The 15,054-nt window shown below is 39.9% G+C and overlaps 1 protein-coding gene across 17 annotated transcripts in view; it reads left to right on the top strand.

Moving 5' to 3' along the window:
- Positions 1–4,921: 4,921 nt before the first annotated feature.
- Positions 4,922–15,054, top strand: part of NRXN1 (neurexin 1) — a 1,137,472-nt gene continuing 1,127,339 nt past the window's right edge. For 7 of the 17 annotated variants that reach the window (XM_073022964.1, XM_073022963.1, XM_073022960.1 and 4 more), the window contains exons 1-2: positions 4,969–5,497; positions 8,291–9,977. In XM_073022964.1, the coding sequence (XP_072879065.1) occupies positions 9,206–9,977 (772 nt within the window). In that variant the 5' untranslated portion in view covers positions 4,969–5,497; positions 8,291–9,205. Of the gene's footprint in view, positions 5,498–8,290; positions 9,978–15,054 lie in introns of all 17 variants that reach the window. The other 10 variants (XM_038006271.2, XM_073022967.1, XM_073022968.1 and 7 more) reach the window with 5 other exon arrangements.

The raw sequence follows: 15,054 nt of genomic DNA, 5'->3' as shown, positions 1-15,054 counted from the left end.
TGATTCCACAGACTTCTAGGGGGCAGAAATAGGCTAAAAAGAAGCAAAGATAAAAGACTCTGAATTTCACTGACATCCACAACTTATCACGAATCCCTTGCTCTTTTCTTAAAAGTCATAGTAAGGAATATTAAACAGGACTGTCTAAGTTAAACAAATTAACTAGTTGCGGGCACTCAATAAAAATAAATTTGAAGCCACATTGTGATGAATGAGATAATTCCTTTTCTGGGCCTTAGCAGTTGAGAATGGCAGGCTCGAGCGTAGAGCTGGGTTGTGGGGAAGGGTCGTAAAGAAAGTTCTGTTCATAGGAAGAGAAATAAGTCGTTACAGGGGATAATAATGACAAGCTGAAGTGAGCAACTAAATCACTGATAGAGGAAAAATAAACCCTCTGGCAGGGACTTTTTACAGACCTCATCTAGCGACAGCTATTCTTCCTCAGAAAGACTTTTCCTCACTGTGGGAGAAGGAAGGGGGGAAGTAAACAAGCAGGAACACACCCAGGTGTAAGTGCTGCCCTAGATTTAAAAATACTGCCCATCAAACGCACTGCAGGGTTTCCACACTGAAGCCTTTCTAGCAGGTGCATCGTTCAAAACTTAACTACTGTTCTCAAGGACCTATCTATGTGCTTAATAATTATCATTTCATTAATGATTTGCAGCCATTTTAAATCACATTCTACCTTCTGATTACAGAAAAATTACATACTCATGGAAAAGTAGCCTAATTTTACTATGCTTAAGATTTTTTTCAAGTAGTAAGAAAGTATTTAACTGAGTTTGCTTATTTCTCCTGAAAGTTACTTAGTAAGCTTAATAGGAAATTATGTGTCTTTTTGTATATGTAAATCCTAGTCTGTTTATTCCATTTTATAGCTGAGTCTCAAACCCTAGACTTGATTACATTTCCTTGCATTTTTAAATTCCTCTAGCTGTAAAATAAATTTTATATGGCAGCATGTTCAATATGTATTCATAAACTTTTGTTACTAGAAAACTCTAATTGGTTCATATAAAAGAAACTAGAGACATTTAACTGCAAACAAAAAATAGGGTTTTATTTATTATTAAAATAAAGTCATGAGCTAAACAATAGGATTCCAATTATGCAGCACTGATAATGTAATTGGTTAAAGAAATTCAATAGCAATCGGAAATTTAGTTGAATTAGCATGTAATACTTTCCTGAAACTGTGATTATTTTACTAAGAGAAAGTGGCTTCATTTTGATCATCTATAGGACAGTAAATAGAAAATCCCCTCAGAGTGATAAATCTTACTGTTCTTTTGAGTTGTTTCTCATCTTAAGTGAAAATGCATTTAATGTATATCAACTGATATTTTTCCTCACTGTTACCATGTGTTTCTTCTTCTACCCCTTGTATCAGTAAAGATAAAGCACCATTCAAAATTGATATCAATATTGGAATTCATAGGTATCTCAAAGCTTCCATTTACCTTAATGTTAATTGAGAAAGTAGGTGTTTACACTGATTTCCTAATGTTAAAGCACAGGGTCTGATTGCAGCAATAAACACAGTGTGTCTCTGTTGCATTCGTTTCTCAGTCAAAAAAAATCTTACCACTTAGTTTCATTCATTTGTAGTGTAGTGTTAGTCTTCATGTTAGAATTCTCATTAATATTAATAACTTATGAAAATATATTTGCTTTTGGTGAGCAAGCATTTCCGTTGTCATTGTTGCAAAATGTTTACCAGTTTATAGCATGAGATATTATTTATGTTTCCATATTTGGGTTGCCACAAATTCTCCCAATCAGACATAATCACAAACAAGCACCTTGATTTCACAGTTATCTCATTTGTTTTGAGTGGTAGCTAGGGGCAGGAGTTGAAATCCTTAACGTATTTCTGTAGCCTAAAATTAGTAGATTCCCTAAGGTGATTCAGGAGGAATTAATCCTACTCACCACCTTCTAGAAAAATACTAGATTTTTCTTACAAATTTTAGATTGTTTCAAATTCAGATCTACAGCAATTACCTCACATCTTGCCCACAAACAAACAAAAAAAAAGGTAGCAACATTGAAAACACGTCACCTATTATATGTAACAAAGTACATGAATACCATATATTTCATATAGTATTAGTCATTAAGGAATGTTATGGCAAAATTCTGGAGTTGACCGTTTAGTTTCCTGGACTCGTCTTGATGAAAGTCTTAGAAAGGAAAAGGAACGAACAATTACAGGCATCTGCATTCTGCCAAGCACTGTACTAGGTATATCTGATGATCTGTTTAAAGTCAGTGTAGCTAAGTGGTTAAGATTACAGAATTGAGTTTGGATTTTTCCTCACACTGTTGCTTACTAGACTTTGACTATCTGGGCTAATCTCTCTATGTTTCACTTTTTCTCATTGGTAAAATGGGTGAAATCCTAGAACCTACCTCTTAGAGTTGCTGTGAGGATAGAATAAGTTAATGTAAGTAAAGCACTTAGAGCACTGTTTGGCCAGGAGTAGGCAGAAAATTAACATTCAATGTTGACATTATCTTCACCAAGTCTTATAAATGGAGATGTCCTTATCTTTAGTTTACTGATGAAAAAACTGGCACTTAGAGAGTTGAAGTAATTTATGGAGAAACAACAGAAAAACTCATACTTTAAATTAACAGCTTTTATCATTAAATTATGTTGATATTTCCATTCTAAGCTACATACTGATAGTTTTCTCTCTGCATATTTACTGAAAAAAACAAAGATCCTATGGCTGTCCACTTCCTTGGACTACATATGGTAAGTACCTTAAACCTCACTGCAAAGGGGATTACTCCAATACATAATCTATTCCTTCTATTTATATAGTTGGTGTGTGTGTGTGTGTCAGGGAGGGAGTGGTGAAGAGATGTGGGAACACTGGACTTTTTAATCTTAAAATTTACACATGTAGCATAATAATGTTAACTTTTTTTTTAAAATCAAAACGCCACAGAAGACATCTCAAGGAAAATGGAAACACTGTGTAGCCCAAATGAAGATAAAACAAAATTTCACAAAGACAAACTGAAATAAAGTAGGAAATTGTTCATATCATATGCACTGGTGGTAAATAATGAGTTTTTACGAATCCAGGTAAAAGGCAGTGCTTTGACCCTTAAGAGTGCCTCTAGCACTACCATAATGTTCACACCAGATCTTAAGAGCATCATGGAACCAAGTTAGACTTGATTTTTGAAAGTGAGCTGTCCATTCCACTTACTTTTGCAATAAGCTTTAGCTTTATACTAAACATATGAGGGTGTACCTTCTCTGCTATTTGTTCTATAACCTAATGATAGGAAAATTGAAAAAGGCCCTGAATTAACTAGAGTATTTTTTGTTTAAGGTTCATTGAATGACTGAATAATTTAGATAAGTCATTTTCTCAGTCTTAGTTTTATATAATTTAAAATTAAATTTTTGTTTTAAAAATCATGTTAACAGCTATTATTTAATTACATTCCCAAAGCAATCTTATGGAATAAGCTGACAATAACTAATACCTCCATTTTATAGTCAAAGAATTCGGGTTTCAGAGAAATTCTTTCCATTGAGTCAAACAGAGCACAGAGTGGGTTGCAGTTGATAAATATAGCCAATATTTCACTCAGTCCACAATTTCAAATATTTTATTTATTCATTTCATCTTCATAACATCAAACACATGAAGAGGGAGCCATTATTATATCCATTTTACAGATGAGGTGGCTGAGGTAGCATAAGATACTTAAGAGGTTAAATATCTTGCTGAGGTTACAACTAATAAATGGCAGAGACTGAATTGAAGCTCAGATAATCTATTTCCCAAACATGTAACCACTTGACAAAACTGCCTCTCTAAGGGCAATAAAAATATTAAAACCTGTGACACCTGCCTTCAGGTTACTTAGACCCTTTTACCAAAGTAGTGAAAGCATAAATCGGCTTATCAAAGGAATGAGTTCTAGTTTTTTGGAAGAACATACATATTGTAATTGGAATGTATATTATTTTCGTGTTCCCAAATTTATCTAGTTCTTAAATTCTTGCTCTATAGGGCCTGGAGGCCAAAAATAGTCTTGTCTTACAGTATTTGAGGTTTAGACTATTAGGTTTGTGGCGCTGCAATAAAATTGTTTCTGCTCCAAAACTAACCCAGGCTAAGAATATACAGGAATAGGAATTTAAATGCCCGTAGGGTGCAAACCATAATTTAAAGCCACAGACACGGGACTCCTCTACCACCTAATCTGTTAGCTCCCTTAGATTTAACCCTTTTCTCACCAAACCCAGCAATGCCTATTGGGCATGCCCAGTTGTATGGTTAGAGCCTCACACCGAGTTTTACTTTCTCCAGGTTTTACCAGCTGCAAAAGGGAGGAGGAGACAGAGGATAGAGTTAAACAGGTAGAAAACTTGGTTCAAGACAGAGCAAGGAAGGCTGGAGAATGACGAGAGGCTACAGTAAAAAGCACTTTGTCAGACACAGTTCATCTTCGTCTGCAAGTTCGCATCTTACCCTGGTGGGCTCCTTTTGCATCTTTTTGGCACAGCCTAGGCAAGTCACGAAGATTTGTTGTGATTACTCAAGGCAGAGCCACAGTAAGGGGTGGGGCAAGGGACATCGGATCTAGGAGAATGCCAGTGCTTGTGTGAGTCCTGCTTGCCCCTGCATTCCTCGAAAAGCTGCAGCTTCTTTTCAAGGGTTCCAAGCAGGAGACCAAGGTGCACAAGTAAAGCCAGAGCTCATCATAATCATCGACTCCTTGGCCCCTTCTCTTTGACTGCTGGGCCCTTTCCTGGCACCCTCTCAGGTATCCCCGCCCAATCACTACTAAACCCCGGAGAAGTGGAATCTCCATACAGCTTTCCATGGGTCTAGCAGGGGCTTGGGCATGCTCAGTAGGCTACGTGGTTCTCTGGTTCGTGTTTGTTCGTTCTCGTTCTCTTTCTCTCTCTCTCTCTCCCTCTCTGTCTCTCTCTTTTCTTTCTTTCTGATGGGGAAGGGAGGGTGGTGACAAGTTAGAAACGCCTGCGGCAGGTCCCCGCCCCCAGGATCAGGCTCCCCCTGCAAGGGGACGATGCAAAGGTAAAAGCACCTTGCTCCGCAGCATCCAGACCTGGAGGGGCTGCGACCACGGGCCGAGCCCACCCATTCCCCAGCCAAAGGACAGGCCCGCCGCTCTCCATGGTACTGCGGAGAGCTCAGCTCCGCCCTTCTCTTTCAGAAGGACAGCACCCGGCGTCACGTAACCCAGCCTTCTCAGGCTCCACCACCGCCTTTTCCTTCCCAGCTCTTTCCCTCTCCTCCCCCTCCTCCTCCTTCTCCTCCTCCTCCTCCTGCTCCCCTCCGTTGCCTGTTCTCCCCTCCCGCACTCCTGGAGATAGACGCTCAAGCCTGACGCCTCTGAAAAGGCAGCAGCAGTCGCCTTATCCATAGACCTCAGGAAATTCGCTTTGACCGATGCATGCTTCAGGCTCTGGCTCAAGCTAAGGGGAATAACCGGGCAGGTAAAGCAGCTCAATTTGGGTTGGGGGGAGGGGATGGGGCGAGGCAAGCTGAAGAAGGATATCGTTCCCCATTGTAACTGAGCCAGGATCTGCCACAAATACACAGGGAAAGATGGGTGGTGGGAGGGTGGAGGAGTGTAGATCTTGGTTGTTTTGCATGAAGCCTTTTAAATAGATGGCAGGAAGATGAGATGGTGGAACTGGGGTAGTAACTTAAAGGCTGAATGCAGTGATTGATTAGCAAAAGAAAGAAAATAACAGACAGGCTAGATATCGAAGCAATAAAATCCCTCTCTATGTATTTCTTTTCCTACTTCATCAGCCCCACACTATGCCTATCCTTAATCTGTGCAGTAGACTCTGAGCTCCAAGAAACTGCACTGGTATTAGAGATGGAGCTTAGAGACTGGGCGGGAAAGCCAGAGAGAATTTTGGGTGTGCATTGGTATTGAGGGACTTTGCAAAAGCCAGGGGTGAAATAATAAGCACTTCAAAAATTTCTCTGAGATTTCATGTTTTTTTATGAGGATATATATATCGAAGGGTGCATGGACAGGTATAGGGGTGTGTGTGTGTGTGTATGTGTGTGTGACATCAGAAACATTAAAATATGCAACTGCAGCCGATGAGTGTACTGTATTGATCCTCCTAGTGACTTGGGATGAATTTGATTCTAGAAATGAAAGAAAGGATTAATGATGCTGAGTCTGCTTTTGAATTAGAGCGCTTCTTTTGGCTGCAGTAAGGTTGTTTTTCAGATCCCTTTATTTCATCCTCTAATTTGTGAACTCGCCAGGTCTTTCTGGCACCTAGAGAGAATCTTCTTTTCTCCATATAAATACAGATACTCACTCACATACAATGAGCTTCCTCCAAGAACTAGGAAAACCAGTTAACCTCCCTGTGGTAGGAATGTATATATATATCTATATGTACATATATATTCCTCTAGGGTTCTTCTCTCTTCCACCATCCCTTAAAATTGTCAAGGTGTGCATTTGTGGAGGAGGGCAGAAGGGACAGGAGAAAAAAGGCTATGTGATCAATGTGACATTAATACGATAATTGGCTCCAACAGAGTTACACACACAAGCAAAAAAAAAAAAAGGTTTTCTAACACATGAGCTTGAGAGTGGGTTCAAAGCACTACTCTTGATCATGACATTCCAGATTTATTTTGCAAATGACTGAAAATTTAGCAGATTCCTGAGTCCACTTAAAATATGAAAGTATACTGAATAATATGCTATTTCGGATGACTTGACGAGCCCCTTTCTTTGGGTTTGATACAGGAGAAGACAAGATATGACTGGTGATTGTTGATGATGTGGAATGTATCAGCCATAATAAATAAGCAACTGAGATTTTTATTTCCTTTTGCTAGTGGGCAGTGTGTATGTGCGCACACTCGCACAATGTGTGTGTGTGTGTTGAAAGAGAGAACCAGTCATCAATTTCATCTGGGAGGAACTTGAAGTGGGATCCCCTAGCTTGGTGGCTCTCAGCTGACACCTGTAGGGATTGCTCTGTACTGAAGAGAAATGCTCTCAGCTCCCTCCATGGAGAATCAGCAGCACAATGCGGTGCCATAAATTACTGCTAGTTTCAGCTTGTAGGGGAAAAAAAGTGTTAACTGGATAGTCAACTTCCACGTCCAGACAATAAATGTGGGGTGTGTGTTTGTGTATGTGTGCATGTGTGTATGATGTATGTATATTGCAGTGTGTGTGTGTGTTTGCAAGGGGGGGATATAAGAAATAGAAAAATAATGCACTTCCTTGACATGAACAGATTATACATTTGTAATTTTTTTCAAAAGGTAAGAATAATTTTTTGGTTAAAAAATGACTTAGAAAAAAATCAGTGTTTATGATTTCTGTACTATTTCAAGAACCTGTCAGATTAGAGTCGAATAAAGAGAAGTGATTTAATAGTATAGTGAGTGATTCAAAGGTATGGTTTTAAATTCTAGCATCCTGGAGCCATTGCAGCTGAGATGACATACATGCCAACTGCTGTTCTGACCACACAAATTGTGAGGGCTGACAGCCAGATACAGACTTCAGGAGGAGTTAGATCTACACTATTAGGCAAAATATTAAGTACTTTATGCACCTTTAGATAAGTTAATATTAGGGCAATTGAGACAATGCCAAAAACATAAATCTGGCTCCAATTAGTGGTTTTCTTTTACAACAGATTATTCCTTTAATATAAAGGAGAACTATATTGTGTGAAATTTTGCAAGAGACTACCAAGAAACCATCAATATTCCTTCTAAGAAAAATAAAATGGCAGGAATGCTATACAAGTCTAAGCTGGCAGTTTCCTGCCAACAGTTTAATCTAATTTGCCAATTGTAAAATCTATTAACTGAGATTTGAATAGGCTGTATTTTTACTATCTATAGAACAAGCACACAACATAAGTAGAAATCTTTAAAAACATTTTTTTCTCTACTCACATGTTTTAAAAATTAAACTATCTTACAAAAAGAAAAGGATAACAGTAATCAAATTTCTCTTTAAAACTTCGGGTTACCAACTAACAGTTATAATAAACTGCAAGGGTGTCATGGCTGACTGTAAAATTGTGATATTAACAATTAGAAAATATTAGGACTTACTTGTAGTGAGGATTAAAAAAAAAAAAAAAAAAAAAGGCTCCATACAAGAAGGTTAACTCTTTGGCATACTAATAGGGCCAGGTCTACACCTGTGTTATGAGCTGAATAAGGATTTATATAATACTATATTGACTTTAGATCTTAATTTTGACTTTAATTCTCTGCAGATATCTGGGTCCTTAAAAAAGACAAGATACAAGCAAAGTGCATCACCAACACACAGCCAATTGATGTGCTGTCATCTTAGTTTGGCCCTGCAGAGGCGGAGAGAAAAGAAGAGGAGCTGTTCCGATTTCCACATCTAACAGCTTCTGGCTATTTCGCAACTGCTGGGTTTGAGTCCTACTGTTGCTGTGGTTGAAAAGAAAAGTAAAATCCAACTTGTGAGACCATGCACAAGGAATTAGGCTTGGCTGCAGCGGTGCTGAAGCTCATGCTATGACAGAAGAAGCTGGCCTTTGAACCTATCCTCGGGTTAGGAAGTGGTGCCCAAAGAGGCAACCGTCCCTTTCTCCGTTCTGCTTTAAGACAACACATCTGAAGGAGACACACTTGAGGCACTCACAAGCATCCAAGGATACTGGCTCACTGCTGGTTTCCTGCACTTTCTAAAGTGTTTGCTTTTTATTGACTCTCACTGCTTCCTTTTGGCCTGGTACCACTGGTGGAACCTGGCAGATAATGGGATTTGAGGAGTTAAGTATCTGTTGACACCACAGATGCTCTTAAATTAGTTAATCAGACTCAAATGGGTCAGTGCTTTCCCTTGATCTTTTGTTGAAGCCTTTTCCAGAACGTTGCCTCCAAAGTGCATCCTCCCTTTGGTCTGGAAGTTCTGTGGCTACCCTGTACCACTGGGGTCAACGTTTTCCAGTTGGAAGAGGACTACAGGGAGAGAGGGAGGGGTTATTGGAAGAAGAAGAAGAAAAAAAGAACTAAATAAAGGCGGGCACATCCGTCCCACTCCCGCCTTTCCCCTTACCTTTCTGTGTCTCGGGACCCTTATTTCTTCGTCACGGTGTCCAGGACCATTTTGACCCTGTCGGCCCCGGCACCCCCCCCGCCGCACCCCAGCCCCGAGCATGGGGACGGCGCTGCTTCAGCGCGGGGGCTGCTTTCTTCTGTGCCTCTCGCTGCTGCTCCTGGGCTGCTGGGCGGAGCTGGGCAGCGGGCTGGAGTTTCCGGGCGCCGAGGGCCAATGGACGCGCTTCCCCAAGTGGAACGCCTGCTGCGAGAGCGAGATGAGCTTCCAGCTCAAGACGCGCAGCGCCCGGGGCCTCGTGCTCTACTTCGACGACGAGGGCTTCTGCGACTTCCTAGAGCTGATCCTGACGCGCGGCGGCCGCCTGCAGCTCAGCTTCTCCATCTTCTGCGCTGAGCCCGCGACGCTCCTGGCCGACACCCCGGTTAACGACGGCGCCTGGCACAGCGTGCGCATCCGCCGCCAGTTCCGCAACACCACGCTCTTCATCGACCAGGTGGAGGCCAAGTGGGTGGAGGTCAAGTCCAAGCGCAGGGACATGACGGTGTTCAGCGGCCTTTTCGTCGGGGGGCTGCCCCCGGAACTGCGCGCCGCTGCGCTCAAGCTCACCCTGGCCTCCGTGAGGGAGCGGGAGCCCTTCAAAGGGTGGATTCGTGACGTGAGGGTCAACTCCTCACAGGTCCTGCCCGTGGACAGCGGCGAGGTGAAGCTGGACGACGAGCCGCCCAACAGCGGCGGGGGAAGCCCGTGCGAGGCGGGCGAGGAGGGCGAGGGCGGGGTGTGCCTCAACGGAGGCGTGTGCTCCGTGGTGGACGACCAGGCCGTGTGCGACTGCTCGCGAACCGGCTTCCGCGGCAAGGACTGCAGCCAAGGTAAGGCCCGACGCCCGACCCGCGGGGGCCGGGGCCTGGGCAGGGCGCGGGGAGGAAGGGGGCCGGGCTGGTGCATGGGGTCTTCCTAATCTGGCCAAACGTGTGGCAGTGCGCTTCGAGGGAAAGGCCTTGTTTCTGGGGGCCTCTCTACCTTACCCCCTCCACAGCTTCTCCCTTGACATCCTCGTTAGGATTGGGCAGCCCCCACTTCCAAGTTTGAGTTCCTCCTGGAGACCTTTCTACCAACACTACTCCCTTCCAAGTGGCAAATACAATGGCCTCTTCTCATTCCTCGGGTTCTTTGGCAGGTTGGGCCCTATATTTACCGGACCGCGACCCGCCTATATGACCGCTATACTTGTCTTTACCACTTCTACATCTGTAACACACAGACTTTGCCCTTAAGATGCAAACAAGCATCTAGAAGATTGGGCATCCGTTTGATGAGAAGTAAAGCACAGGAGAGGTTTGCCACGGCCATGGTTGAGAATCCCCACGTGGTTGTGATCACTCGTGGTAAAGGACGAGAAAGACAGGGTTCATAGGCAGTGCTATGCCTTTTGCAGATAGAGCGATAGAAACCTGCTTTTGGTCGTGGAAAAAGGGGAAGAGAGGATGTGAAGAGTTTCTTCATTAGCAGGAGGCTTTTTGGAATAATATTGGTTTCCACGGTTATATCCAAGTCCAACATTTGTCAAATTTAAGTAAAATTTTGTCATTTCTGTGGTTTCTTGAAGTGTGAGACAGGTCAGCTGACGTTTAAACATGTTAGAGATTAAATAACATTTCTTAATTAACAAATGCCTTATAAAGAGAAATAGAGTAGTAGAGAAATTTAGATGTTGCTGAATTGGGAAGCTGCTGCAGACTAATAAACAGGGATGCGTGTAAGGGATTGCAAGAGATTTTCTAAGGATATTCGGCTAATGACATTTATCTGGGTAGTGGAGGCCAAGTTGTAATTTCTGTGGTTCTTGGGGCTTAAAACAGTGTGGCATTAAACAACAAAAATCATACCTAAGTTCTGTTTTCTCCCCTTTAGAAATAAAATTCAGTCTTCAGTGTGTTTTTCCGGTGTTGTTACATGACAATGACCAAGGAAAATATTGTTGTATAAATACAGCAAAGCCTCTGAGCAGAAAGTGAGTGAATGATGTGAAAAAGATGAATCAGTGGCTAAGCAGGAGATGTCAGGATTTAAAGTAGATAGCTTAAGGGTCAAAGCAAGGCAATCAACACATGGATAAGTGGCATTTGTGGCTGAAATGGGTGGGAAAAAAAGGTAAATTATTAAATCTGATTTTGAAAGCTGTAGGGACAAAAGCTCAATGTGTGGCTGCGTTTTATTGTATAATGTCTTTGTTTTTTGCTGACACTGCTAAGGGGAACTAGCCTTTGTAAATCTTATTAGAGTTGGCAGTTCTCTCTTACTTGACTTTAAGAGAAATGAAGACTTGATAAGATTAGTAATTGTTTAAACAGCAAGGAGAGTTAGTTAGGAAGAAAAAAATACTGGTCTTTAGGAGACTTCTGTAGCCTTCACAGGATTAGGAGGAGGGGAAGAAGGAAAGGACTATTTTATTGCGCTCTATCTTCATGTGGGTTTTTGTCTTTCATTATATTTTAGCTTAGGTAATTATAGAAAACTGTATTCCATGGCCTATACAGCACTTCAGCTTTAACAGTACATTTCTGTGGTTATAAGAGCAGGCTTTACAGTTATGTTTTACAAAATAAAAAAGATCATTTTTTTCTTCTAGCAAATCTAATTGTGAATCATGAATAAGATGCTGGGTAGATATGATAATTTCCATACTATAATTTGGAGTTGCATACTTTTGCATTGATTAATAAAAACAAATTTAAAAATGAACATTATTTTATGGGAAAATTGCCCTAAGTATCCTAATGCCACTTTAAAATACAGAGAAGGCAATTTAATGAAGGACACACGAAATGTAGCTTCCTTCCTTAAATTAGGAAACAAATATGACACAATGACAGCTTGTACTATGTGGGAGGGTGTTTTAAATGAAAATTTTTATTTTTCTGTGCATTTTTAATGTAGGGATTCAGAGATCATGCATAATCAGGAACAGTTAAGAGTGGAAAAAGTAATTTGTTAAAGAGAAGCAGAATTTGATATATCTGAAATGCATTTTATTTTGCAAATGGGTAGCTCTTTCTATAAGATAAAGAACTTGGAATTACCAAGATGCATAATTGAACAGTATAGTGCCTGGGTACATAGGATAATTCAACTCAGAATAGCAAATCCATTAGGATTCTTCTGAAGCATTGAGTCATTTTGAAAATTTGAACTGAAAACGGAGTGCAAAAGATCACCACTAAATGTAGAAGGAAAACAAAAGGTTGGATTATTTTGAGTAGCACAGAATTGGGAGATGGAGTGATAAAGGCAGAGTCAGTCTTCCTAGAAGGATTGGCTCCATTTTGCTTATTTTCCCTATTTCATGTGTGTCAAGTGACTATTGAATAATTAATTGGGAATGGATGCCTCTCCCAAAACAGATCATGTATTAATGGCGAAGGATAGATGATTTCTGTTCAGATGAAATATCAACAAAACTCTGCCTGTAGCCAGTATTTACACTGTCATGTTCTTCATAAAAACTAATTTTAAAATAAATAAGTTCACATTCATTAAGAGAAAATTTAGGGAAGAAAACAGACAAGTAAATATTAAACATAAACTCAGCTTATCTCTGGTCCCAACTATAATTCTTTTAAAACTTTAACACCATTTAACTGCCTTCATATTTAAAATACAGTAAGAACTACTAATAATTAATACTATTATAAGATAGTAAAAATATTCTCTGTCCCCCAACCTCCAGCCAAGAGTGCCTTGAAACAACTTATGCACCTGTGGATTTCCAGAATATTTTTATTGAATGAGCTCAATTTCATCCCGGCTTTGTGTTCGAGCCTAGCAAGTTTTATTTATTTATGTATTGATAGAGAATCCAGTAAAGGTTATGTGTCATGACCAGGTTAGTGGCAGAACCTGGGTAAGAGTATAAATACTTTTATTTGTTCCCAAGTCCTTTTTCATCATGTCTGACAAATAAGATTTCCAGTTCATTCGAGTTGAGATTATTTTTCAGGTTCAGGTGTTATTCAAGGGGGAAAAAAAAAACGTATCAAAATGGCTGATAGAACAAAACTAATTTATGCATCACTTATGTTCTTTGACCCTGAGCATCAGCCTCAGAACTCAACTAAGCAAAAATGTCACCTTTCCTGAATAATGAATGCTCATAGGGTACATAGCTTTTTCATATTCATTTCATTTAAATGCCTGGACCATTTATGATCTCATCTAAATGACCTTGAACATTTTTTCTACTTAAGAGCACTCATAGATCCCTAGCAACTTGAAAGAATTAGTGAATTTCATAGCTATCCAGTTTAAAAACAAGAATAACAAGGACAATCAATAAGAAATTAAGTTATATTTCTCATGATTTCCAGATCCCCAGGTCTCGTGCATTTTAGAGTCATGTGTATTAAAATCCCACATCAGACTGTTTCACTTTTTTGCATGTTCTCTATTTAAATGGCCATAGACACATATGGCTTCTGCTTATTGTTTCATGTTACTGAACATGTCAGTATGATAGATGTGACTTAAGAAATCTCCTGCTTTCCATTACTTTCTTCATGTGACCAGATAGGCAACCACCTTTACTCATTCATTCATTTGTTTATTCATTCATTTGTTTATAGATTTCTTTATTCAACAAGTACTGATTAAGTGTTTTGTGTACCAGAGTACAAGGCTTATGCAATAAAATGGTAGTGCAGAAATAATTATTACTTTCATAGGCCTCATATTCTAGTGAGAAGGCATAGTGACTTAAAAAAAAAATGAAGCTTAAAATTGTGGTATGTATTTTAATGCATGGTACTGTGCATGGTACTGTGAAAACTTAAAATACTGTGAGCTGACCTAATAAAAAGTGATTATTAAACTGAAATCTGAAAATGTAAGAAATAATTAACCAAATTAAGGCAGAGGAAAAGTATTAATCAGGTAAAGCCCAGAGGAACAGAATTATGATGCAGGAGATGGCACACCATGTTCAAGCCACTGAGAGAATGCCTTAAGCATGGAGCTTTAACTCCATACTTGAGAGGAGTGGGGTCAGGCAGTGCATAGCCTTCTGGACCATGTCAAGTATTTTTGTCTTTACTGTAAAAGTGATAAAATAGTAATGGAAAGAATGTAGTGTGAATGGTAGGGAGGAAGATGGCATTATCACATTTATATTTCCAAAATGTCACTCTGGCTACGGGGCCAGGGAAAAAGAGAAAACATTATTTTCTGTTTGTCAGTCAACATCATTTGTTAAGCACCCACAGTAAGCTGTAGATTAAACTAAGGGAAAAAATACAGTTCTTTCTTGAAGGAAGTTAAAGTCATCATGGGTTTGGTTAGGTATAGAAATAAATGTAAGGCTGTTGATTGTTCAGAACACTTTGGTTCTTCCTGTGAAAAGCGTTACCTGAACCCTTTATGTGGGTTGTAATGTGGTTTCCTGCAGATAAAACCATTGAATCTGTGGGTCTTTGGAACCCAGTGGCAGTGCCATACTTTATAGTATACCCCCAAGTACTTTGCTCAACATGTTTTAGTGACAAAATGTATTTGTTGTTTGAATCAACATTGTAACTACTACAATAAAGGACAATATTTTGTAGCTGCTTGTAATCTTTGTAAGATTGTTTTCATTTAAGTAGTTATTATATAAGTAGATACTGGACAAAAATGATTCAGAGATTTTGCCACAGTTTTGTTTGAAGTCTGCCATTGTAGGAAAGGGTGGTATGTTGAGAAAGCTCTGAGTCACAGAAACTCATCAGTAGTTTCTAGAGGAAACATTCTGGGAAACTCTTAAAGTATGACAGTGAAAGGCATCTGTTTATTAAAAAGTTTATTTTGAGTATGAGGTAATAATCAAAACTGAGTTACTATTCTAAAATGCCACAAATAAAGTCAAATGTATTATTTTGAGATTTTGTTTTCCTATTCTGAGATGCAGTTGTAGTGTAG

The sequence above is a fragment of the Chlorocebus sabaeus genome, chromosome 14 (genome assembly GCF_047675955.1).
Source record: "Chlorocebus sabaeus isolate Y175 chromosome 14, mChlSab1.0.hap1, whole genome shotgun sequence".
Lineage (NCBI taxonomy): Eukaryota > Metazoa > Chordata > Mammalia > Primates > Cercopithecidae > Chlorocebus > Chlorocebus sabaeus.
Note: the sequence above shows the minus strand (reverse complement) of the source record. Positions and strands in the feature narration are given on the sequence as shown.